This window comes from Somniosus microcephalus, chromosome 12, assembly GCF_052327205.1.
Source record: "Somniosus microcephalus isolate GS21.2 chromosome 12, FLI_Smic_1.0, whole genome shotgun sequence".
Lineage (NCBI taxonomy): Eukaryota > Metazoa > Chordata > Chondrichthyes > Squaliformes > Somniosidae > Somniosus > Somniosus microcephalus.
Genome location: NC_140998.1, coordinates 219,577,055 through 219,603,613, shown reverse-complemented (window position 1 = coordinate 219,603,613; position 26,559 = coordinate 219,577,055). Strand labels below are relative to the sequence as shown.

At 54.2% G+C, this 26,559-nt stretch overlaps 1 protein-coding gene across 1 annotated transcript in view; it reads right to left on the bottom strand.

The window, feature by feature from the left end:
- Positions 1-26,559, bottom strand: part of LOC147110145 (B-cell receptor CD22-like) — a 113,789-nt gene that overhangs the window by 34,807 nt on the left and 52,423 nt on the right. Inside the window, exons 2-3 of the mRNA XM_086004078.1 lie at positions 8,779-9,132; positions 1,305-1,598 (exon numbers count right to left, since the gene is read on the bottom strand). Coding sequence (XP_085860204.1) covers positions 1,305-1,598; positions 8,779-9,132 — 648 coding nt within the window. The remainder of the gene's footprint in view (positions 1-1,304; positions 1,599-8,778; positions 9,133-26,559) is intronic.

Genomic DNA, 26,559 nt, shown 5'->3' with positions numbered 1-26,559 from the left:
CAGTGCAGCGCTCCCTCAGTACTGCCCCTCCGACAGTGCGGCGCTCCCTCAGTACTGCCCCTCTGACAGTGCAGCGCTCCCTCAGTACTGCCCCTCCGACAGTGCGGTGCTCCCTCAGTACTGCCCCTCCGATAGTGCAGCACTCCCTCAGTACTGCCCCTCCGACAGCGCTGCGCTCCATCAGTACTGCCCCTCCGACAGTGCAGCGCTCCCTCAGTATTGCCCCTCCGACAGTGCGGCACTCCTTCAGTACTGCCCCACCGACAGTGCGGCTCTCCCTCAGTACTGCCCCTCCGACAGTGCGGCACTCCCTCAGTACTGCCCCACCGACAGTACGGCGCTCCCTCAGTACTGCCCCTCCGACAGTGCGGCGCTCCCTCAGTACTGCCCCTCCGACAGTGCGGCGCTCCCTCAGTACTGCCCCACCAACAGTGCGGCGCTCCCTCAGTACTGCCCCTGCGACAGTGCAGCGCTCACTCAGTACTGCCCCTCCGACAGTGCGGCGCTCCCTCAGTACTCCCCAGCGGACAGTGCAGCGCTCTCTCAGTACTCCCCCTCCGACAGTGCGGCGCTCTCTCAGTACTGCCCCTCCGACAGTGCGGCGCTCCCTCAGTACTGCCCCTCCGACAGTGCGGTGCTCCCTCAGTACTGCCCCTCCGACAGTGCGGCGGTCAATCAGTACCGGCCCTCCGACAGTGCAGCGCTCCCTCAGTACTGCCCCTCCGACAGTGCAGCGCTCCCTCAGTACTGCCCCTCCGATAGTGCGGCGCTCCCCCAGTACTGCCCCTCCGACAGTATGGCGCTCCCTCAGTACTGCCCCTCCGACAGTGCAGCGCTCCCTCAGTACTGCCCCTCCGACAGTGCAGCGCTCCCTCAGTACTGCCCCTCCGACAGTACGGCGCTCCCTCAGTACTGCCCCTCTGACAGTGCGGCGGTCCCTCAGTACCGGCCCTCCGACAGTGCGGCGGTCCCTCAGTACCGGCCCTCCGGCCGTGCGGCGGTCCCTCAGTACCGGCCCTCCGGCCGTGCGGCGGTCCCTCAGTATCGGCCCTCCGGCAGTGCGGCGGTCCCTCAGTACCAGCCCTCCGGCAGTACGGCGCTCCCTCAGTACTGTCACTGAGAGTGCCGACCTGGATTTTGGGGCTTGAATCTCTGGAGTGGGTCTTTCGAACCCACGACCTTCTTTCTCAGAGATGCTGGAGAATGCTGAAGCGATTGGGTCAAGCTGAAGCGAGTTAGGTACCTGCTCTGATCACTAACACCTCACCGAAAGCAGGCTTGATGCTGAGCTCTGGATTACTTACACTTCACATTTAAGGTGATGCTTTTGAAGTGAGATTCGTTTTGTACAGAGAGATGTTCGCATCTCAGTGTCCTCCCATTGTGTTTGTAGGATGTGACAAATTTCGACGTTGCATGGGTCACCCATCCGTTTTGGGCAGTGCCAGCGGTTTCTGATGAAGAGGACCTGTTTAAACCATCAGCACCGTACCATCGGAGGAGGCCAGGGCACAAAAACTTCACCGAGCAATTTAATGTCACTTCCATTCCCTCTCTGATCTCGGCAGGCGATGATATCTTTATCAAGCTCGACACATCTTTTGAGAAATAGTTAAGTGAGACACAATGTTATTTAATATGTACCGTGCATGTAAATAGAGCAAAAATCAGCCAGCTCCTTCCTGGAGTTACATCGAGTCCATTGCACCGAAAGAGGGCATTCGGCCCAACTGGTCCATCCAGGTGTTTGTGCTCCACATGAGCCTCCTCCCACCCCTCTTCATCTCACCCCGTCAACACCAGCCTCCTCCCACCCCTCTTCATCTCACCCCGTCAACACCAGCCTCCTCCCACCCCTCTTCATCTCACCCCATCAACACCAGCCTCCTCCCACCCCTCTTCATCTCACCCCGTCAACACCAGCCTCCTCCCACCCCTCTTCATCTCCCCCATCAACACCAGCCTCCTCCCACCACTCTTCATCTCACCCCATCAACACCAGCCTCCTCCCACCCCTCCTCATTTTACACCATCAAAACCAGCCTCCTCCCACCCCTCTTCATCTCACCCCACCAACACCAGCCTCCGCCCACCCCTCTTCATCTCACCCCATCAACACCAGCCTCCTCCCACCCCTCTTCATCTCAGCCCATCCACACCAGCTTCCTCTCATCCCTCTTCACCTCACCCCGTCAACACCAGCCTCCTCCCACCCCTTTTCATCTCACCCCATCAACACCAGCCTCCTCCCACCCCTCTTCATCTCACCCCATCAACACCAGCCTCCTCCCACACTTCTTCATCTCACCCCATCAACACCAGCCTCCTCCCACCCCACTTCATCTTACCCCATCAACACCAGCCTCCTCCCACCCTTCTTCATCTCACCCCATCAACACCTGCATCCTCCCGCCCCTCTTCATCTCAGCCCATCAACACCAGCCTCCTCCCACCCCTCTTCATCTCACCCCATCAACACCAGCATCCTCCCGCCCCTCTTCATCTCACCCCATCAACACCAGCCTCCTCCCACCCCTCTTCAACTCACCCCATCAACACCAGCCTCCTCCCACCCCTCTTCATCTCAGCCCATCCACACCAGCCTCCTTCCAACCCTTTTCATCTCATCCCATCAACACCAGCCTCCTGTCACCCCTCTTCATCTCACCACATCCACACCAGCCTCCTCCCACCCCTCTTCATCTCACCCCATCAACACCAGCCTCCTCCCACGCCTCTTCATCTCACCCCATCAACAACAGCCTCCTCCCACCCCTCTTCATCTCACCCCATCAACACCAGCCTCCTCCCACCCCTCTTCATCTCACCCCGTCAACATCAGCTTCCTCCCACCCCTCTTCATCTCACCCCGTCAACAACAGCTATCTCCAACCCCTCTTCATCTCACCCCATCAACACCAGCCTCCTCCCACCCCTCTTCATCTCACCCCATCCACACCAGCCTCCTCCCACCCATCTTCATTTCACTCCATCCACACCAACCTCCTCCCACCCCTCTTCATCTCACCCCATCAACACCAGCCTCCTCCCACCCCTCTTCATCTCACCCCCATCAACACCAGCCTCCTCCCACCCCTCTTCATCTCACCCCATCAACACCAGCCTCCTCCCACCCCTCTTCATCTCACCCCATCAACACCAGCCTCCTCCCACCCCTGTTCATCTCACCCCATCAACACCAGCCTCCTCCCACCCCTCTTCATCTCACCGCATCAACACCAGCCTCCTCCCACCCCTCTTCATCTCACCCCATCAACACCAGCCTCCGCCCACCCCTCTTCATCTCACCCCATCAACACCAGCCTCCTCCCACCCCTCTTCATCTCAGCCCATCCACACCAGCCTCCTCCCACGCCTCTTCATCTCATCCCATCAACACCAGCCTCCTGTCACCCCTCTTCATCTCACCACATCCACACCAGCCTCCTCCCACCCCTCTTCATCTCACCCCGTCAACATCAGCCTCCTCCCAACCCTCTTCATCTCATCCCATCAACACCAGCCTCCTGTCACCCCTCTTCATCTCACCCCGTCAACATCAGCCTCCTCCCACCCGTCTTCATCTCACCCCATCAACACCAACTTCCTCCAACCCCTCTTCATCTCAGCCCATCAACACCAGCCTCCTCCCACCCCTCTTCATCTCACCCCATCCACACAAGCCTCCTCCCACCCATCTTCATTTCACTCCATCCACCCCAGCCTCCTCCCACCCCTCTTCATCTCACCCTATCAACACCAGCCTCCTCCCACCCCTCTTCATCTCACCCCATCAACACCAGCCTCCTCCCACCCTTCTTCATCTCACCCCATCAACACCAGCCTCCTCCCACCCCCTCTTCATCTCACCCCATCAACACCAGCCTCCTCCCGCCCCTCTTCATCTCACCCCATCAACACCAGCCTCCGCCCACCCCTCTTCATCTCACCCCATCAACACCAGCCTCCTCCCGCCCCTCTTCATCTCACCCCATCAACACCAGCCTCCGCCCACCCCTCTTCATCTCACCCCATCAACACCAGCCTCCTCCCACCCCTCTTCATCTCACCCCATCCACACCAGCCTCCTCCCACCCCTCTTCATCTCACCCCATCAACACCAGCCTCCTCCCACCCCTCTTCATCTCACCCCATCAACACCAGCCTCCTCCCACCCCTCTTCATCTCACCCCGTCAACACCAGCCTCCTCCCACCCCTCTTCATCTCACCCCATCAACACCAGCCTCCTCCCACCCCTCTTCATCTCACCCCATCACCACCAGCCTCCTCCCACCCCTCTTCATCTCACCCCATCAACACCAGCCTCCTCCCACCCCTCTTCATCTCACCCCATCAACACCAGCCTCCTCCCACCCCTCTTCATCTCACCCCGTCAACACCAGCCTCCTCCCACCCCTCTTCATCTCACCCCATCACCACCAGCCTCCTCCCACCCCTCTTCATCTCACCCCATCACCACCAGCCTCCTCCCACCCCTCTTCATCTCACCCCATCCACACCAGCCTCCTCCCACCCCTCTTCATCTCACCCCATCAACACCAGCCTCCTCCCACCCCTCTTCATCTCACCCCATCAACACCAGCCTCCTCCCACCCCTCTTCATCTCACCCCGTCAACACCAGCCTCCTCCCACCCCTCTTCATCTCACCCCATCAACACCAGCCTCCTCCCACCCCTCTTCATCTCACCCCATCAACACCAGCCTCCTCCCACCCCTCTTCACCTCACCCCATCAACACCAGCCTCCTCCCACCCCTCTTCATCTCACCCCGTCAACACCAGCCTCCTCCCACCCCTCTTCATCTCACCCCATCAACACCAGCCCCCTCCCACCCCTCTTCATCTCACCGCATCAACACCAGCCTCCTCCCACCCCTCTTCATCTCACTCCATCAACACCAGCCTCCTCCCACCCCTCTTCATCTCAACCCATCAACACCAACCTGCTCCCACCCCTCTTCATCTCACCCCATCAACACCAGCCTCCTCACACCCCTCTTCATCTCACCCCATCAACACCAGCCTCCTCCCACCCCTCTTCATCTCACCCCATCAACACCAGCCTCCTGCCACCCCTCTTCATCTCACCCCATCAACACCAGCCTCCTCCCACCCCTCTTCATCTCACCCCATCAACACCAGCCTCCTCCCACCCCTCTTCATCTCACCCCATCAACACCAGCCTCCTCCCACCCCTCTTCATCTCACCCCTTTGACACCAGCCTCCTCCCACCCCTCTTCATCTCACCCCATTGACACCAGCCTCCTCCCACCCCTCTTCATCTCACCCCATCAACACCAGCCTCCTCCCACCCCTCTTCATCTCACTCCATCAACACCAGCCTCCTCCCTCCCCTCTTCATCTCACCCCATCAACACCAGCCTCCGCCCACCCCTCTTCATCTCACCCCATCAACACCAGCCTCCGCCCACCCCTCTTCATCTCATCCCATCAATACCAGCCTCCTCCCACCCCTCTTCATCTCACTCCATCAACACCAGCCTCCTCCCACCCCTTTTCATCTCAACCCATCAACACCAGCCTCCTCCCACCCCTCTTCATCTCACCCTATCATCGCAGAGCAGCCTGCACAGAGTGGGATTAAAATGGAGTGGACTTAAAAATAGTATTTCATTTGGGAATTTGGAATGAGTGGGAATTTCTGCTAAGTATTGGGTGAGTCGGCGAGGTAAAACGTGAAATTTTGTTCAGCATTCTGATTTTAACCTAGAACTTTAAAAACTGCAGTGGTCGTCAGCTGTACGTGTTTATCTTGAATAGCCGCCAATCACCAGGAGCAGGGGAGCTGGGTCATCACTTGTAAATTGGGTGAGGCGCCTAGAGTATAAAAGTAAACTGGTCTGCAGAGCACAGAGGACCAAGAAATTGATAAGGAAAGAGAAAATAGACTAAAAGCTCCTATAGGTATGTAAAAAGGAAGGGAGTAGCAAAATTAAATGTGGGTCCCTTAGAGGCTGAGACAGGAGAAATTATAATGGGGAATAAGGAATTGGCAGAGAAACTAAACAAATATTTTGGGCTGGATTTTCATTCAGAAGTTGGGAAGGAGGCGAGACTACAACTTTCGGGTTTTAGTCCCGCCTCCATGGAGATGCGGCCAATCCACGTGATTTTACCTTGATTGACCTTGTTGAGCCCACCCAGCGGGCTCAGCAGGCCAATTAAGGGCCACCTGGCAACAGGTGACATCACAGACTGAAATTTCATCTGTCAAGATGTGTTGACAGATGAAATATCAGCGTTTCACAGCTGTTTGAAGCTGTCAAACACTGACAGTCTTACTTCTAACATGAGTCCTTCTCCACAGACTCAGTTAGAAATCTCTCCGGCACAGAAAGCTGAAGGCTGTCACTTTTGACAGTTCGCAGCCTTTCTGCTTTCTGTGCCGGTGAGATGAGGGACTCAGAAACCTAGAGGAAGGAAGGCTGAAAATGTAAGTACAGGTAATTTAAACTTCTTTAAACACTTTACACACACCAAACACAATTACCTCTGCACTCATGCACCCATCACTCACCTGAACACCAGACATCTCGACCCCTTCAGCCCGATGGTCCGCCTCCTCTAACTTGGCGTGGTTTGGAGCCGTTGGGAATCCCACACTTCAACCTTCAAAATAGGGATTTGGCTAAAAACTGCCTGTTAACTACCTGTTAACAGGCAGTTAATTGTCACTTATCCCCTTCCCGCCTCGGGGAGGCGGGTCCCAGTGCGGGGCGGGTACCCGCCTCTTTTGAAACTGGCATGGAGGAGGGTTGGGGGCAGGATGGTGTCGGGACCCCCAAATTTGGGACTTTAACCCCCTTGCACGCCTCCAATCCCGACTCCACGGGTCAATGAAAATTCGACCCCTTTGTGTCTGTCTTCACGGAAGAAGACACAGAAAACTTCTTGGAAATAGTGGAGAACCAAGGCGCCAGCGAGAATGAGGAACTGAAAGAAATTAGTATTAGTAAAAAGATAGTACTGGAGAAATGAATGGGACTGAAAGCCGATAAATCCCCTGGACCTGATGGCCTGCATCCTCGGGTTTTGAAAGAGGTGGGTATAGAGATTGTGGATGCATTGGTTGTCATGTACTAAAATATCATAGATTCTAGAACAGTTCCTGTGGATTGGAAGGTAGCAAATATAACCCCACTAGTTAAGAAAGGAGGGAGAGAGAAAATGGGGAACTACAGACCAGTTAGCCTGACATCAGTAGCAGGGAATATGCTAGAATCTATTATTAAGGACGTGGTAACAGAGCACTTAGAAAATAATAATAGGATTTGGGCACAGTCAACACGGATTTATGAAAGGGAAATCGTGTTTGACAAATCTGTTAGAGATTTTTGAGGTTGTAACTAGCAGAATAGATCAGGGGGAACCAGTGGATGTGGTGTATTTGGATTTTCAGAAGGCATTCGATAAGGTGCCACACAAGAGGTTATTAAACAAAATTAGGGCTCATGGGATTGGGGGTAATATACTAGCATGGACTGAGGATTGGTTAACGGACAGAAAACAGGGAGTAGGAATAAACGGGTCATTTTGGGGTTGGGTGGCTGTAACTAGTGGGGTATCGCAAGGATCAGTGCTTGGGCCTCAGCTATTCACAGTCTACATCAATGATTTGGATGAGGGGACCAAATGTAATATATCCAAGTTTGCTGATGATACAAAGCTGGGTGGGAATGTAAGTTGTGAGGAGGATGCAAAGAGGCTTCAAGGGGATATAGACAGGCTAAGTGAGTGGGCAAGAACATGGCAAATGGAATATAATGTGGAGAAATGTGAAGTTATCCACTTTGGAAGGAAAACTAGAAAAGCAGAGTATTTTTTAAATGGTGAGAGATTGGAAAATGTTGGTGTTCAGAGGGACCTGGGTGTCCTTGTACACGAATCACTGAAAGTTCACATGCAGGTACAGCAAGCAATTAGGAAAGCAAATGATATGTTGGCCTTTATTACAAGAGGATTTGAGTATAAGAGTAAAGACGTCTTACTGCATTTATATAGGGCCCTGGTGAGACCACACCTGGAGTATTGTGGACAGTTTTGGTCTCCTTACCTAAGGAAGGATATACTTGCCATAGAGGGAGAGCAACGAAGGTTCACCAGACTGGTTCCTGGGATGGCAGGATTGTCCTATGCGGACAGATTGAGTAGACTAGGCCGATATTCTCTAGAGTTTAGAAAAATGAGAGGTGATCTCATTGAATCATACAAGATTCTGACAGAGTTTGACAGGGTAGATGCAGGGAGGATGTTTCCCCTGGCGGGGGAGTCTAGAACCAGGGGGCACAGTCTCTGCCTGTAAGGCAAGTATATCCTTCCTCAGATAAGGAGACCAAAACTGTGCACAGTGCCCCAAGTGTGGCCTAACCAAGGTATATGGAGACCGGAACTGTGCACAGTGCTCCAAGTGTGGTCTAACCAAGGTATACGGAGACCGGAACTGTGCACTGTGCTCCGAGTGTGGTCTAACCAAGGTATATGGAGACCAAAACTGTGCACAGTCTCCAAGTGTGGTCTAACCAAGGGATATGGAGACCAGAACTGTGCACAGTGCTCCAAGTGTAGTCTAACCAAGGTATACGGAGACCAGAACTGTGCACAGTGCTCCAAGTGTGGTCTAACCAAGGTATACGGAGACCGGAACTGTGCACAGTGCTCCAAGTGTGGTCTAACCAAGGTATACAGAGAGCGGAACTGTGCACGGTGCTCCAAGTGTGATCTATACGAGACTTACCAGAAATATTTATCGTGACTCCATCTGGTCCTGCATATTTTACATTATCAGTGTGCTCCATTCGAAAGTAATAGATTCCCTCATCGCTCTTCTTCAATTTATTTAGTTTTAAGGTGCAATCCCTGCCATTTTCCCAATTGCCGAGGAAATGAGCGCGATGTTGGAAGAGAGGGTTTGAGTTCCCGCTGGAGTTCGTCACGAGGATCCCATCAGTCTTATCTCCCTGCAACCACATGACGGCTTTGAAGGGCGAAGTACTGAGATAACTGAAGGTGCAGGGGATGATCACACAGGAACCTTCTGCCCCGGTTATGAAGCTGGGGGTCGTCACAACCTGTCGCTGGCAAAGGACATCTAGAATAACAACAACAACATGCATTTATACAGCACCTTTCACATTGTACAACGTCCCAAGGTGCTTCACAGGAGTGTAAATCGGACAAAAGATTTGACATCGAGCCACATCAGCAGATATTAGGACAGGCGACCAAAAGCTTGGTCAAAGAGGTCTGTTTTAAGGAACATCTTAAAGGAGGAGAGAGAGAGGTGGAGAGGTTTAGGGAGGGAATTCCAGAGCTCGGGGCCCAGGTGGCTGAAGGCACGGCCGCCAATGGTGGAGCGATGGAAATCGGGGATGGACAAGAGGCCAGAATTGGAGGCGTGCAGAGATCTGGGAGGGTTCATAGAAATCACAGAAACACCACAGTGCAGATAGAGGCCATTTCGGCCCATCGAGCCTGCACCGACACATATCCCACCCGATCCCCCTAACACTAAGGGTCAATTTATCACAGCCAATCAACCTAACCCGCACATCTTTGGACTGTGGGAGGAAACCGGAGCACCCGGAGGAAACCCACGCAAACACGGGGAGAATGTGCAAACTCCACACAGACAGTCACCCGAGGCCGGATTAGAACCCGGGTCCCTGGCGCTGTGAGGGAACAGTGCTAACCACTATGCCACCATGCTGCCCATGGATGTAGGGGCTGGAGGAGGTTACAGAGATGGGGAGGGTTGTAGGGCTGGATGAGGCTACAGAGATAGGGAGGGTTGTAGGGGGCTGGAGGAGGTTAAAGAGATAGGGAGGGTTGTAGGGGCTGGAGGAGTTTACAGAGTTAGGTAGGGTTGTAGGGGCTGGAGGAGGTTACATAGATAGGGAGGGTTGTAGGGGGCTGGAGGAGGTTACAGAGATAGCGAAGGTTGTAGGGGCTGGAGGAGGTTACAGAGATAGGGAGGGTTGTAGGGGCTTGAGGAGGTTACAGAGATAGGGAGGGTTGTAGGGGCTGGAGGAGGTTACAGAGATAGGGAGGGTTGTAGGGACTGGAGGAGGTTACAGAGATAGCGAAGGTTGTAGGGGCTGGAGGAGGTTACAGAGATAGGGAGGGTTGTAGGGGCTGGAGGAGGTTACAGAGATAGGGAGGGTTGTAGGGGCTGGAGGAGGTTACAGAGATAGGGAGGGTTGTAGAGGCTGGAGGGTTGTAGGGGCTGGAGGAGGTTACAGAGATAGGGAGGGTTGTAGGGGCTGGAGGAGGTTACAGAGATAGGGAGGGTTGTAGGGGCTGGAAGAGTTTACAGAGATAGGGAGGGTTGTAGGGGGCTGGAGGAGGTTACATAGATAGGGAGGGTTGTAGGGGCTGGAGGAAGTTACAGAGATGTGGAGGGTTGTAAGGGCTGGAGGAGGTTACAGAGATAGGGAGGGCTGTAGGACTGGAGGAGGTTACAGAGATTGGGAGTGTTGTAGGGCTGGATGAGGTTACAGAGATAGGGAGGGTTGTAGGGGCTGGAGGAGGTTACAGAGTTAGGTAGGGTTGTAGGGGCTGGAAGAGGTTAGAGAGATAGGGAGGGTTGTAGGGGGCTGGAGGAGGTTACAGAGATAGGGAGGGTTGTAGGGGCTGGAGGAGGTTACAGAGATAGGGAGAGTTGTAGGGGGCTGGATGAGGTTACAGAGATAGGGAGGGTTGTAGGGGCTGGAGGAGGTTAGAGAGATAGGGAGGGTTGTAGGGGCTGGAGGAGGCTACAGAGATAGGGAGTGTTGTAGGGGGTTGGAGGAGGCTACAGAGATAGGGCGGGTTGTAGATGCTGGAGGAGGTTACAGAGATAGGGAGGGTTGTAAAGGCTGGAGGAGGTTAGAGAGATAGAGAGGGTTGAAGGGCTGGAGGAGGTTACAGAAATAGGGAGGGTTGTAGGGGGCTGGAGGCGGTTACCGAGATAGGGAGAGTTGTAGGGCCTGGAGGAGATTACAGAGATAGGGAGGGTTGTAGGGGCTGGAGGAGGTAACAGAGATAGGGAGGGTTGTAGGGGCTGGAGGAGGTTACAGAGATAGGGAGGTTTGTAGGGGCTGGAGGAGTTTACAGAGATAGGGAAAGTTGTAGGGGCTGGAGGAGGTTACAGAGATAGGGAGTGTTGTAGGGGCTGGAGGAGGTTAAAGAGACAGGGAGGGTTGTAGGGGCTGGAGGACGTTATAGAGATAGGGAGGATTGTAGGGGCTGGAGGAGGTTACAGAGATAGGGAGTGTTGTAGGGGCTGGAGGAGGTTACAGAGATAGGGAGGGTTGTAGGGGCTGGAGGAGGTTACAGAGATAGGGAGGTTTGTGGGGGCTGGAGGAGTTTACAGAGATAGGGAAAGTTGTAGGGGCTGGAGGAGGTTAAAGAGATAGGGAGTGTTGTAGGGGCTGGAGGAGGTTATAGATATAGCGAGGTTTGTAGGGGCTGGAGGAGGTTACAGAGATAGGGAGGGCTGTCGGGGCTGGAGGAGGTTACAGAGATAGGGCGTGTTGTAGGGCTGGATGAGGTTACAGAGATAGGGAGGGTTGTAGGGGCTGGAGGAGGTTACAGATATAGGGAGAGTTGTAGGGGCTGGAGGAGGTTACAGAGATAGGGAGAGTTGTAGGGGACTGGATGAGGTTACTGAGATAGGGAGGGTTGTAGGATGCTGGAGGAGGCTAGAGAGATAGGGAGGGTTGTAGGTGCTGGAGGAGGTTAGAGAGATAGGGAGGGTTGTAGGGGCTGGAGGAGTTTACAGAGGTAGGGAGTGTTGTAGGGGCTGGAGGCGGTTACAGAGATAGGGAGTGTTGTAAAGGCTGGAGGAGGTTAGAGAGATAGAGAGGGTTGAAGGGCTGGAGGAGGTTACAGAAATAGGGAGGGTTGTAGGGGGCTGGAGGCGGTTACAGACTTAGGGAGGGTTGTAGGGGCTGGAGGAGGTTACAGAGATAGGGAGGGTTGTCGGGGCTGGAGGAGGTTATCGAGATAGAGAGAGTTGTAGGGCCTGGAGGAGGTTACAGAGATAGGGAGGGTTGTAGGGGCTGGAGGAGTTTACAGAGATAGGGAGGGTTGTAGGGGCTGGAGGAGGTTACAGAGATAGGGAGGTTTGTAGGGGCTGGAGGAGTTTACAGAGATAGGGAAGGTTGTAGGGGCTGGAGGAGGTTACAGAGATAGGGATGTTGTAGGGGCTGGAGGAGGTTACAGAGACAGGGAGGATTGTAGGGGCTGGAGGAGGTTACAGAGATAGGGCGGGTTGTAGGGGCTGGAGGAGGTTACAGAGATAGGGAGGGTTGTAGGGGCTGGTGGAGCTTACAGAGATAGGGAGAGTTGTAGGGGCTGGAGGAGGTTACAGAGATAGGGAGGGTGGTAGGGGGCTGGAGGAGGTTACATAGATAGGGAGGGTTGTAGGGGCTGGAGGAGGTAACGGAGATAGGGAGCGTTGTAGGGGCTGGAGGAGGTAACAGAGATAGGGAGGGTTGTAGGGGCTGGAGGAGGTTACAGAGATAGGGAGGGTTGTAGGGGCTGGAGTAGGTTACAGAGATAGGGAGGGTTGTAGTGGCTGGAGCAGCTTACAGAGGTAGGGAGGGGGCGAAGAGGGATTTGAACAACAAGGATGAGATGCGATGCCGGACCGGGAGCCAATGTAGGTCAGCGAGCAACATGGGGTGATGAGTGAACGGGACTGGGTGCGAGTCAGGAAACGGGGGCAGTGAGAGTTTGAAATGAGCTGGAGTTTATGTAGGGTGGAAGATGGGACGACGGTCAGGAGATTGTCGGAGTCTGGAGGTGACAGTGTCACCGGTGAGGGTTTCAGCGGCGGAGAAGCTGAGGTAGGGGCGGAGACGGGCGATGTTACGGAGGTGGAAGAGGGCGGTCTTGGTGATGGTGAGGATTTGGAATGGGAAGCTCCCAGAGAAATCTCCCGTCCAATTCCGTTATGATGAAGGAGGAAAGCACAGTCGCCTATCATGAGGGCTGTTAAATCAATGGGCTCGGTCATTCACCACTCGGGCGGTCGATGGGCGCCCCTTCGTTCGGCGACGACGGCGCGGCCGCCTTCTTGGTTGATGGCAGCCATTGTGGTGGCCGGTCGCGGTGAGCGTACGGAGCCAGCAGGAGGCGCACTGCTGCTCCATTCCAGCCACTGTGCAATCAGTCCCCAATCAACTTCAATATCATTGATATTAATTGAGCCAATTAAGGCTTGCCCGATTACAATAATTACCAGTCATACTTATTCTTAATTGGCCTTTGCTTCTCTCATGCAATCGGCAGGCGAAGAGAACCATAGAATGTTTCAGCAAATTCCAATCTCAACTCACTCCCCATACCCTTTAATATCCCACCCAGTCTAATCCCACTCTCCCCCTCACACCCCGTACCCTTTAATATCCCACCCAGTCTAATTCCACTCTCCCCCTCACTCCCAGTACCCTTTAATATCCCACCCAGTCTAATGCCACTCTCCCCCTCACTCCCCACACCCTTTAATATCCCACCCAGTCTAATCCCACCCTCCCCCTCTCTCCCCACACCCTTCAATATCCCACCCAGTCTAATCCCACTCTCCCCCTCACTCCCCACACCCTTTAATATCCCACCCAGCCTAATTCCACTCTCCCCCTCACACCCCACACCCTTTAATATCCCACCCAGCCTAATCCGACTCTCCCCCTTACTCCCCACACCCTTTAATATCCCACCCAGTCTAATCCCACCCTCCCGCTCACTCCCCACACCCTTTAATATCCCACCCAGTCTAATGCCACTCTCCCCCTCACTCCCCACACCCTTTAATATCCCACCCAGTCTAATCCCACCCTCCCCCTCTCTCCCCACACCCTTCAATATCCCACCCAGTCTAATCCCACTCCCCCTCACTCCCCACACCCTTTAATATCCCACCCAGCCGAATTCCACTCTCCCCCTCACACCCCACACCCTTTAATATCCCACCCAGTCTAATCCCACTCTCCCCCTCACTCCCCGCACCCTTTAATATCCCACCCAGTCTAATCCCACTCTTCCACTCACTCCCCACACCCTTTAATATCCCAACCAGTCTAATCCCACTCTCCTCCTCACTCCCCACACCCTTTAATATCCCACCCAGTCTAACCCCACTCTCCCCCTCACTCCCCGCACCCTTTAATATCCCACCCAGTCTAATCCTACTCTCCCCTCACTCCCCACTCAATTTAATATCCCACCCAGTCTAATCCCACGCTCCCCCTCACTCCCTACACCCTTTAATATCCCACCCAGTCTAATCCCACTATCCCCCTCACACCCCACACCCTTTAATATCCCACCCAGCCTAATCCGACTCTCCCCCTTACTCCCCACACCCTTTAATATCCCACCCAGTCTAATCCCACCCTCCCGCTCACTCCCCACACCCTTTAATATCCCACCCAGTCTAATGCCACTCTCCCCCTCACTCCCCACACCCTTTAATATCCCACCCAGTCTAATCCCACCCTCCCCCTCTCTCCCCACACCCTTCAATATCCCACCCAGTCTAATCCCACTCCCCCTCACTCCCCACACCCTTTAATATCCCACCCAGCCGAATTCCACTCTCCCCCTCACACCCCACACCCTTTAATATCCCACCCAGTCTAATCCCACTCTCCCCCTCACTCCCCGCACCCTTTAATATCCCACCCAGTCTAATCCCACTCTTCCATTCACTCCCCACACCCTTTAATATCCCAACCAGTCTAATCCCACTCTCCTCCTCACTCCCCACACCCTTTAATATCCCACCCAGTCTAACCCCACTCTCCCCCTCACTCCCCGCACCCTTTAATATCCCACCCAGTCTAATCCTACTCTCCCCTCACTCCCCACTCAATTTAATATCCCACCCAGTCTAATCCCACGCTCCCCCTCACTCCCTACACCCTTTAATATCCCACCCAGTCTAATCCCACTATCCCCCTCACACCCCACACCCTTTAATATCCCACCCAGTATAATCCCACTCTCCCACTCACTCCCCACACTCTTTAATATCCCACCCAGTCTAATCCCACTCTCCCACTCACTCCCCACACCCTTTAATATCCCACCCAGTCTAATCCCACTCTGCCCCTCACTCCCCGCACCCTTTAAAATCCCACCCAGTCTAATCCCACTCACCCACTCACTCCCCACTCGCTTTAATATCCCAACCAGTCTAATCCCACTCTCCCCCTCACTCCCCGCACCCTTTAATATCCCACCCAGTCTAATCCCACTCTCCCCCTCACTCCCCGCACCCTTTAATATCCCACCCAGTCTAACCCCACTCTCCCCCTCACTCCCCGCAACCTTTAATATCCCACCCAGTCTAATCCCACTCTCCCCCTCACTACCCGCACCCTTTAATATCCCACCCAGTCTAATCCTACTCTCCCCTCACTCCCCACTCAATTTAATATCCCACCCAGCCTAATGCCACTCTCCCCCTCACTCCCCACTCAATTTAATATCCCACCCAGTCTAATCCCACGCTCTCCCTCACTCCCCACACCCTTTAATATCCCACCCAGTCTAACCCCACTCTCCCCCTCACTCCCCGCAACCTTTAATATCCCACCCAGCCTAATCCCACTCTCCCCCTCACTCCCCGCACCCTTTAATATCCCACCCAGTCTAATCCCACTCTCCCCCTCACTCCCCGCACCCTTTAATATCCCACCCAGCGTAATGCCACTCTCTCCCTCACTCCCCGTACACTTTAATATCCCACCCAGTCTATTCCCACTCTCCCCCTCACTCCCCGCACCCTTTAATATCCCACCCAGCCTAATCCCACACTCCCCCTCACTCCCCGCACCATTTAATATCCCACCCAGTCTAATCCCACTCTCCCCCTCACTCCCCGCACCCTTTAATATCCCACCCAGTCTAATCCCACTCTGCCCCTCACTCCCCACACCCTTTAATATCCCACCCAGTCTAATCCTACTCTCCCCTCACTCCCCACTCAAATTAATATCCCACTAGGTCGAATTCCACTCTCCCCCTCACTCCCCACACAATTTAATATCCCACCCAGTCTAATCCCACTCTCCCCCTCACTCCCTACACCCTTTAATATCCCACCCAGTCTAATCCCACTTTCACCTCACTCCCCACACCCTTTAATATCCCACCCAGCCTAATCCCACTCTTCCCCTCACTCCCCACACCCTTCAATATCCCACCCAGTCTAATTCCACTCTCCCCCTCACTCCCCGCACCCTTTAATATCCCTCCCAGTCTAATCCCACTCTCCCCTCACTCCCCGCACCCTTTAATATCCCACCCAGTCTAATCCCACTCTCCCCCTCACTCCCCACACTTTTTCATATCCAACCGAGTCTAATCCCACTTTCCCCCTCACTCCCCGCGCACTTTAATATCGCACCCAGTCTCATCCCACTCTCCCCTCAGTCCCCACATCCTTTAATATCACACCCAGCCTAATCCCACTCTCCCCCTCACTCCCCACACCCTTCAATATCCCAACTCGTCTAATCCCAATCTCCCCCTCACTCCCCACACCCTTTAATATCGCACCTCGTCTAATCCCACTCTCCCCCTCACTCCCCGCACCCTTTAATATCCCACCCAATCTAATCACACTCTCCCCCTCACTCCCCGTAATCTTTAATATCCCACCCAGGCTAATCCCACTCTCCCCCTCACTCCCCGTACCCTTTAATATCCCACCCAGTCTAATCCCACTCTCCCCCTCACTCCCCGCACCCTTTAATATCCCACCCAGCCTAATCCCACTGTCCCCCTCACTCCCCGCACCATTTAATATGCCACCCAGTCTAATCCCACTCTCCCCCTCAATCCCCGTACCCTTTAATATCCCACCCAGTCTAATCCTACTCTCCCCTCACTCCCCACTCAATTTAATATCCCACCCAGTCTAATTCCACTCTCCCCCCTCACTCCCCACTCAATTTAATATCCCACCCAGTCTAATCCCACGCTCCCCCTCACTCCCTACACCCTTTAATATCCCACCCAGTCTAATCCCACTCTCCCCCTCACACCCCACACCCTTTAATATCCCACCCAGTCTAATCCCACTCTCCCACTCACTCCCCACACCCTTTAATATCCCACTCAGTCTAATCCCACTCTCCCACTCACTCCCCACACCCTTTAATATCCCACCCAGTCTAATCCCACTCTCCCACTCACTCCCCACACCCTTTAATATCCCACCCAGTCTAATCCCACTCTCCCACTCACTCCCCACTCGCTTTAATATCCCAACCAGTCTAATCCCACTCTCCCCCTCACTCCCCGCACCCTTTAATATCCCACCCAGTCTAATCCCACTCTCCCCCTCACTCCCCGCACCCTTTAATATCCCACCCAGTCTAACCCCACTCTCCCCCTCACTCCCCGCAACATTTAATATCCCACCCAGTCTAATCCCACTCTCCCCCTCACTACCCGCACCCTTTAATATCCCCCCCAGTCTAATCCTACTCTCCCCTCACTCCCCACTCAATTTAATATCCCACCCAGCCTAATGCCACTCTCCCCCTCACTCCCCACTCAATTTAATATCCCACCCAGTCTAATCCCACGCTCTCCCTCACTCCCCGCACCCTTTAATATCCCACCCAGTCTAATCCCACTCTCCCCCTCACTCCCCACACCCTTTAATATCCCACCCAGTCTAACCCCACTCACCCCCTCACTCCCCGCAACCTTTAATGTCCCACCCAGCCTAATCCCACTCTCCCCCTCACTCCCCGCACCCTTTAATATCCCACCCAGCATAATGCCACTCTCCCCCTCACTCCCCGTACACTTTAATATCCCACCCAGTCTATTCCCACTCTCCCCCTCACTCCCCGCACCCTTTAATATCCCACCCAGCCTAATCCCACTCTCCCCCTCACTCCCCGCACCCTTTAATATCCCACCCAGTCTAACCCCACTCTCCCCCTCACTCCCCGCAACCTTTAATATCCCACCCAGTCTAATCCTACTCTCCCCTCACTCCCCACTCAATTTAATATCCCACCCAGCCTAAATCCACTCTCGCCCTCACTCCCCACTCAATTTAATATCCCACCCAGTCTAATCCCACGCTCTCCCTCACTCCCCACACCCTTTAATATCCCACCCAGTCTAACCCCACTCTCCCCCTCACTCCCCGCAACCTTTAATATCCCACCCAGCCTAATCCCACTCTCCCCCTCACTCCCCGCACCCTTTAATATCCCACCCAGCGTAATGCCACTCTCTTCCTCACTCCCCGTACACTTTAATATCCCACCCAGTCTATTCCCACTCTCCCCCTCACTCCCTGCACCCTTTAATATCCCACCCAGCCTAATCCCACACTCCCCCTCACTCCCCGCACCATTTAATATCCCACCCAGTCTAATCCCACTCTCCCCCTCACTCCCCACACCCTTTAATATCCCACCCAGTCTAATCCCACTCTCCCCCTCACTCCCCGCACCCTTTAATATCCCACCCAGTCTAATCCTACTCTCCCCTCACTCCCCACTCAAATTAATATCCCACTAGGTCGAATTCCACTCTCCCCCTCACTCCCCACACAATTTAAAATCCCACCCAGTCTAATCCCACTCTCCCCCTCACTCCCTACACCCTTTAATATCCCACCCAGTCTAATCCCACATTCACCTCACTCCCCACACCCTTTAATATCCCACCCAGCCTAATCCCACTCTTCCCCTCACTCCCCACACCCTTCAATATCCCACCCAGTCTAATTCCACTCTCCCCCTCACTCCCCGCACCCTTTAATATCCCTCCCAGTCTAATCCCACTCTCCCCTCACTCCCCGCACCCTTTAATATCACACCCAGTCTAATCCCACTCTCCCCCTCACTCCCCACACTTTTTCATATCCAACCGAGTCTGATCCCACTTTCCCCCTCACTCCCCGCGCACTTCAATATCGCACCCAGTCTCATCCCACTCTCCCCTCAGTCCCCACATCCTTTAATATCCCACCCAGCCTAATCCCACTCTCCCCCTCACTCCCCACACCCTTCAATATCCCTACTCGTCTAATCCCAATCTCCCCCTCACTCCCCACACCCTTTAATATCGCACCTCGTCTAATCCCACTCTCCCCCTCACTCCCCGCACCCTTTAATATCCCACCCAATCTAATCACACTCTCCCCCTCACTCCCCGTAAACTTTAATATCCCACCCAGGCTAATCCCACTCTCCCCCTCACTCCCCGTACCCTTTAATATCCCACCCAGTCTAATCCCACTCTCCCCCTCACTCCCCGCACCCTTTAATATCCCACCCAGCCTAATCCCACACTCCCCCTCACTCCCCGCACCATTTAATACCCACCCAGTCTAATCCCACTCTCCCCCTCAATCCCCGCACCCTTTAATATCCCACCCAGTCTAATCCTACTCTCCCCTCGCTCCCCACTCAATTTAATATCCCACCCAGTCTAATTCCACTCTCCCCCTCACTCCCCACTCAATTTAATATCCCACCCAGTCTAATCCCACGCTCCCCCTCACTCCCTACACCCTTTAATATCCCACCCAGTCTAATCCCGCTCTCCCCCTCACACCCCACACCCTTTAATATCCCACCCAGTCTAATCCCACTCTCCCACTCACTCCCCACACCCTTTAATATCCCACCCAGTCTAATCCCACTCTCCCACTCACTCCCCACACCCTTTAATATCCCACCCAATCTAATCCCACTCTCCCCCTCACTCCCCGCACCCTTTAATATCCCACCCAGTCTATTCCCACTCACCCACTCACTCCCCACTCGCTTTAATATCCCAACAAGTCTAATCCCACTCTCCCCCTCACTCCCCGCACCCTTTTATATCCCCCCCAGTCTAATCCTACTCTCCCCTCACTCCCCACTCAATTTAATATCCCACCCAGCCTAATGCCACTCTCCCCCTCACTCCCCACTCAATTTAATATCCCACCCAGTCTAATCCCACACTCTCCCTCACTCCCCGCACCCTTTAATATCCCACCCAGCATAATGCCACTCTCCCCCTCACTCCCCGTACACTTTAATATCCCACCAAGTCTATTCCCAGTCTCCCCCTCACTCCCCGCACCCTTTAATATCCCACCCAGCCTAATCCCACTCTCCCCCTCACTCCCCGCACCATTTGATATCCCACCCAGTCTAATCCCACGCTCCCCCTCACTCCCCGCACCCTTTAATATCCCACCCAGTCTAATCCCACTCTGCCCCTCACTCCCCACTCAATTTAATATCCCACTAGGTCGAATTCCACTCTCCCCCTCACTCCCCACACAATTTAATATCCCACCCAGTCTAATCCCACTCTCCCCCTCACTCCCCGCACCCTTTAATATCCCACCCAGTCTAATCCCACTCTGCCCCTCACTCCCCACTCAATTTAATATCCCACTTGGTCAAATTCCACTCTCCCCCTCACTCCCCACACAATTTAATATCCCACCCAGTCTAATCCCACTCTCCCCCTCACTCCCTACACCCTTTAATATCCCACCCAGTCTAATCCCACTTTCACCTCACTCCCCACACCCTTTAATATCCCACCCAGCCTAATCCCACTCTCCCCCTCACTCCCCACACCCTTCAATATCCCACCCAGTCTAATTCCACTCTCCCCCTCACTCCCCACACCCTTTAATAGCCCTCCCAGTCTATTCCCACTCTCCCCTCACTCCCCGCACCCTTTAATATCCCACCCAGTCTAATCCCACTCTCCCCCTCACTCCCCACACTTTTTCATATCCAACCGAGTCTAATCCCACTTTCCCCCTCACTCCCCGCGCACTTTAATATCGCACCCAGTCTCATCCCACTCTCCCCTCAGTCCCCACATCCTTTAATATCCCACCCAGCCTAATCCCACTCTCCCCCTCACTCCCCACACCCTTCAATATCCCAACTCGTCTAATCCCAATCTCCCCCTAACTCCCCACACCCTTTAATATCGCAGCTCGTCTAATCCCACTCTCCCCCTCACTCCCCGCACCCTTTAATATCCCACCCAATCTAATCACACTCTCCCCCTCACTCCCCGTAATCTTTAATATCCCACCCAGGCTTATCCCACTCTCCCCCTCACTCCCCGTACCCTTTAATATCCCACCCAGTCTAATCCCCCTCTCCCCCTCACTCCCCGCACCCTTTAATATCCCACCCAGCCTAATCCCACTCTCCCCCTCACTCCCCGCACCATTTAATATCCCACCCAGTCTAATCCCACTCTCCCCCTCAATCCCCGCACACTTTAATATCCCACCCAGCCTAATCCCACTCTCCCCCTCACTCCCCGCATCATTTAATATCCCACCCAGCCTAATCCCACTCTCCCCCTCACTCCCCACACCATTTAATATCCCACCCAGTCTTATCCCACTCTCCCCCTCACTCCCCACACCCTTTAATATCCCACCCAGTCTAATCCCACTCACCCACTCACTCCCCACACGCTTTAATATCCCACCCAGTCTAATCCCACTCGCCCCCTCACTCCCCACAACCTTTAATATCCCACCCAGTCTAACCCCAGTCTCCCCCCCACTCCCCGCAACCTTTAATATCCCACCCAGTCTAATCCCACTCTCCCCCTCACTCCTCGCACCCTTTAATATCCCACCCAGTCAAATCCTACTCTCCACTCACTCCCCACACCATTTAATATCCCACCCAGCCTAATCCCACTCTCCCCCTCACTCCCCACACCCTTTAATATCCCACCCAGTCTAATTCCACTCTCCCCCTCACACCCCACTCACTTTAATATCCCACCCAGCCTAATCCGACTCTCCCCCTCACTCCCCACACCCTTTAATATCCCAACCAGTCTGATCCCACTCTCCCCCTCTCTCCCCACACCCTTTAATATCTCACCCAGTCTAATCCCACTCTCTCCCTCATTCCCAGCACCTTTTAATATCCCACCCAGTCTAATCCCACACTCCCCCTCACTCCCCACACCATTTAATATCCCACCCAGTCTAATCCCACTCTCCCCCTCCCTCCCCGTACCCTTTAACATCCCACCCAGCGTAATCCCACTCTCCCCCTCACTCCCCGCACCCTTTAATATCCCACCCAGCCTAATCCCACTCTCCCCCTCACTCCCCGTACCCTTTAACATCCCACCCAGCGTAATCCCACTCTCCCCCTCACTCCCCGCACCCTTTAATATCCCACCCAGCCTAATCCCACTCTCCCCCTCACTCCCAGTACCCTTTAACATCCCACCCAGTCTAATCCCACTCTCCCCCTCACTCCCCGCACCCTTTAATATCCCACCCAGCCTAATCCCACTCTCCCCCTCACTCCCCGCACCATTTAATATCCCACCCAGTCTAATCCCACTCTCCCCCTCACTCCCCGCACCCTTTAATATCCCACCCAGTCTAATCCCACTCTCCCCCTCGCTCCCCGCACCCTTTAATATCCCACCCAGTCTAATCCCACTCTCCCCCTCACTCCCCGCACCCTTTAATATCCCACCCAGTCTAATCCCACTCTCCCCCTCGCTCCCCGCACCCTTTAATATCCCACCCAGTCTAATCCCACTCTCCCCCTCACTCCCCCGCACCCTTTAATATCCCACCCAGTCTAATCCCACACTCCCCCTCACTCCCCGTACCCTTTAATATCCCACCCAGTCTAATCCCACTCTCCCCCTCACTCCCCGCACCCTTTAATATCCCACCTAGTCTAATCCCACTCTCCCCCTCACTCCCCGCACCATTTAATATCCCACCCAGTCTAATTCCCACTCTCCCCTCACTCCCCGCACCTTTTAATATCCCACCCAGCCCAATCCCACTCTCCCCCTCACTCCCCGCACCCTTTAATATCCCACCCAGTCTAATCCCACTCTCCCCCTCACTCCCCGCACCCTTTAATATCCCACCCAGCCTAATCCCACTCTCCCCCTCACTGCCCGCACCCTTTAATATCCCACCCAGTCTAATCCCACTCTCCCCCTCACTGCCCGCACCCTTTAATATCCCACCCAGTCTAATCCCACTCTCCCCCTCACTCCCCGCACCCTCTAATATCCCACCCAGTCTAATCCCACTCTCCCCCTCACTCCCCGCACCCTTTAATATCCCACCCAGCCTAATCCCACTCTCCCCCTCACTCCCCGCACCCTTTAATATCCCACCCAGTCTAATCCCACTCTCCCCCTCACTCCCCGCACCCTTTAATATCCCACCCAGTCTAATCCCACTCTCCCCCTCACACCCCACACCCTTTAATATCTCACCCAGTCTAATCCACTCTCCCCCTCACTCCCCGTACCATTTAATATCCCACCCAGTCTAATCCCACTCTCCCCCTCACTCCCCGCACCCTTTAATATCCCACCCAGTCTAATCCCACTCTCCCACTAACTCCCCACACGCTTTAATATCCCAACCAGTCTAATCCCACTCTCCTCCTCACTCCACCACACTCTTTAATATCCCACCCAGTCTAACCCCACTCTCCCCCTTACTCCCCGCAACCTTTAATATCCCAGCCAGTCTAATCCAACTCTCCCCTCACTCCCGCACCATTTAATATCGCACCCAGTCTAATCCTAATCTCACCTCACTCCCCACTCAATTTAATATCCCACCCAGTCTAATTCCACTCTCCTCCTCACTCCCCACTCAATTTAAACATCCCACCCAGTCTAATCCCACTCTCCCCTCACTCCCCACTCTCTTTAATATCCCACCAAGACTAATCCCACTCTCCCCCTCACTCCCCACACCATTTAATATCCCACCCAGTCTAATTCCACTCTCCCCTCACACCCCACACCCTTTAATATCCCACCCAGTCTAATCCACTATCCCCTTCACTGCCCCGCACCCTTTAATATCCCACCCAGTCTAATCCCACTCTCCCACTCACTCCCCACACCCTTTAATATCCCACCCAGTCGAACCCCACTCTCCCCCTCACTCCCCGCAACCTTTAATATCTCACCCAGTCTAATCCCACTCTCTCCCTCATTCCCAGCACCTTTTAATATCCCACCCAGTCTAATCCACACTCCCCTCACTCCCCACACCCTTTAATATCCACCCAGTCTAACCCCACTCTCCCCCTCACTCCCCGCAACCTTTAATATCCCACCCAGCATAATCCTACTCTCCCCTCACTCCCCACTCAATTTAATATCCATTAGGTCTAATTCCACTCTCCCCCTCACTCCCACACAATTTAATGTCCCACCCAGTCTAATCCCACTCTCCCCCTCACTCCCTACACACTTTAATATCCCACCCAGTCTAATCCCACTCTCCCCTCACTCCCCACACCCTTTAATATCCCACCCAGCCTAATCCCACTGTTCCCCTCACTCCCCACACCTTTCAATATCCCACCCAGTCTAATTCCACTCTCCCCCTCCCTCACTCCCCACACCCTTTAATATTCCACCCAGTCTAATCCCACTCTCCCCCTCCTTCTCCACACCCTTTAATATCCCACCCAGTCTAATTCCACTCTCCCCCTCAGTCCCCACACCCTTTAATATCCCACCCAATCTAATCCCACTCTCCCCCTCACTCCCCCGCACCCTTTAATATCCCACCCAGTCTAATCCCACTCTCCCCCTCACTCCCCACACCTTTTCATTTTCCACCCAGTCTAATGCCACTCTCCCCCTCACTCCCAAAACCTTTTAATATCCCACTCATTCTAATCCCACTTTGCCCCACACTCCCCACGCACTTTAATATCCCACCCAGTCTAATCCCACTCTCCCCTTCACTCCCCACATCCTTTAATATCCCACCCAGTCTAATCCCACTCTCCCCCCTCACTCCCCACATTCTATAATATCCCAACTCGTCTAATCCCAATCTCCCCCCTCACTCCCCACACCCTTTAATATCCCACCTCGTCTAATCCCACTCTCCCCCTCACTCCCCGCACCCTTTAATATCCCACCCAGTCTAATCACACTCTCCCCCTTACTCCCCGTACCCTTTAATATCCCACCCAGGCTAATCCACTCTCCCCCTCACTCCCCGTACCCTTTAATATCCCACCCAGTCTAATCCCACTCTCCCCCTCACTCCCCGTACACTTTAATATCCCACCCAGTCTAATCCCGGTCTTCCCCTCACTCCCCGCACCCTTTAATATCCCACCCAGTCTAATCCCACTCTCCCCCTCACTCCCCACACCCTTTAATATCCCACCCAGTCTAATCCCACTCTCCCCATCACTCCCCACACCCTTTAATATCCCACCCAGTCTAATCCCACTCTCCCCCTCACACCCCACACCCTTTAATATCCCACCCAGTCTAATCCCACTCTCCCCTCACTCCCCGCACCCTTTAATATCCCATCCAGTCTAATCCTACTCTCCCCTCACTCCCCACTCAATTTAATATCCCACCCAGTCTAATTCCATTCTCCCCCTCACTCCCCACTCAATTTAATATCCCACCCAGTCTAATCCCACTCTCCCCCTCACTCCCTACACCCTTTAATATCCCACCCAGTCTAATCCCACTCTCCCCCTCACTCCCCACACCCTTTAATACCTCACCCAGTCTAATCCCACTCTCCCCCTCACTCACCACACCCTTTAATATCCCACCCAGTCTAATCCCACTCTCCCCCTCACTCCCCGTACCCTTTAACATCCCACCGAGCCTAATCCCACTCTCCCCCTCACTCCCCACACCCTTTAATATCCCACCCAGTGTAAGCCTACTCTCCCCCTCACTCCCCGTACCCTTTAACATCCCACCCAGCCCAATCCCACTCTGCCCCTCACTCCCCGCACCTTTTAATAACCCACCCAGCCTAATCCCACTCTCCCCCTCACTCCCCGTACCCTTTAACATCCCACCCAGCCTAATCCCACTCTCCCCCTCACTCCCCGCCCCCTTTAATATCCCACCCAGCCTAATGCCACTCTCCCCCTCACACCCCGTACTCTTTAATATCCCACCCAGTCTAATCCAACTCTCCCCCTCACTCCCCGCACCCTTTAATATCCCACCCAGCCTAATCCCACTCTCCCCCTCACTCCCCGCACCCTTTAATATCCCACCCAGTCTAATCCAACTCTCCCCCTCACTCCCCACACCCTTTAATATCCCACCCAGTCTAATCCCACTCTTCCCCTCACTCCCTGTCCCCTTTAATATCCCACCCAGTCTAATCCCACTCTCCCCCTCACTCCCCACACCTTTTCATATCCCACCCAGTCTAATGCCACTCTCCCCCTCACTCCCAACACCATTTAATATCCCACCCATTCAAATTCCACTTTCCCCCTCACTCCCCACGCACTTTAATATCCCACCCAGTCTAATCCCACTCTCCCCTTCACTCCCCACATCCTTTAATATCCCACCCAGTCTAATCCCACTCTCCCCCTCACTCCCCACATTCTTTAATATCCCAACTCGTCTAATCCCAATCTCCCCCTCACTCCCCACACCCTTTAATATCCCACCTCGTCTAATCCCACTCTCCCCCTCACTCCCCGCACCCTTTAAT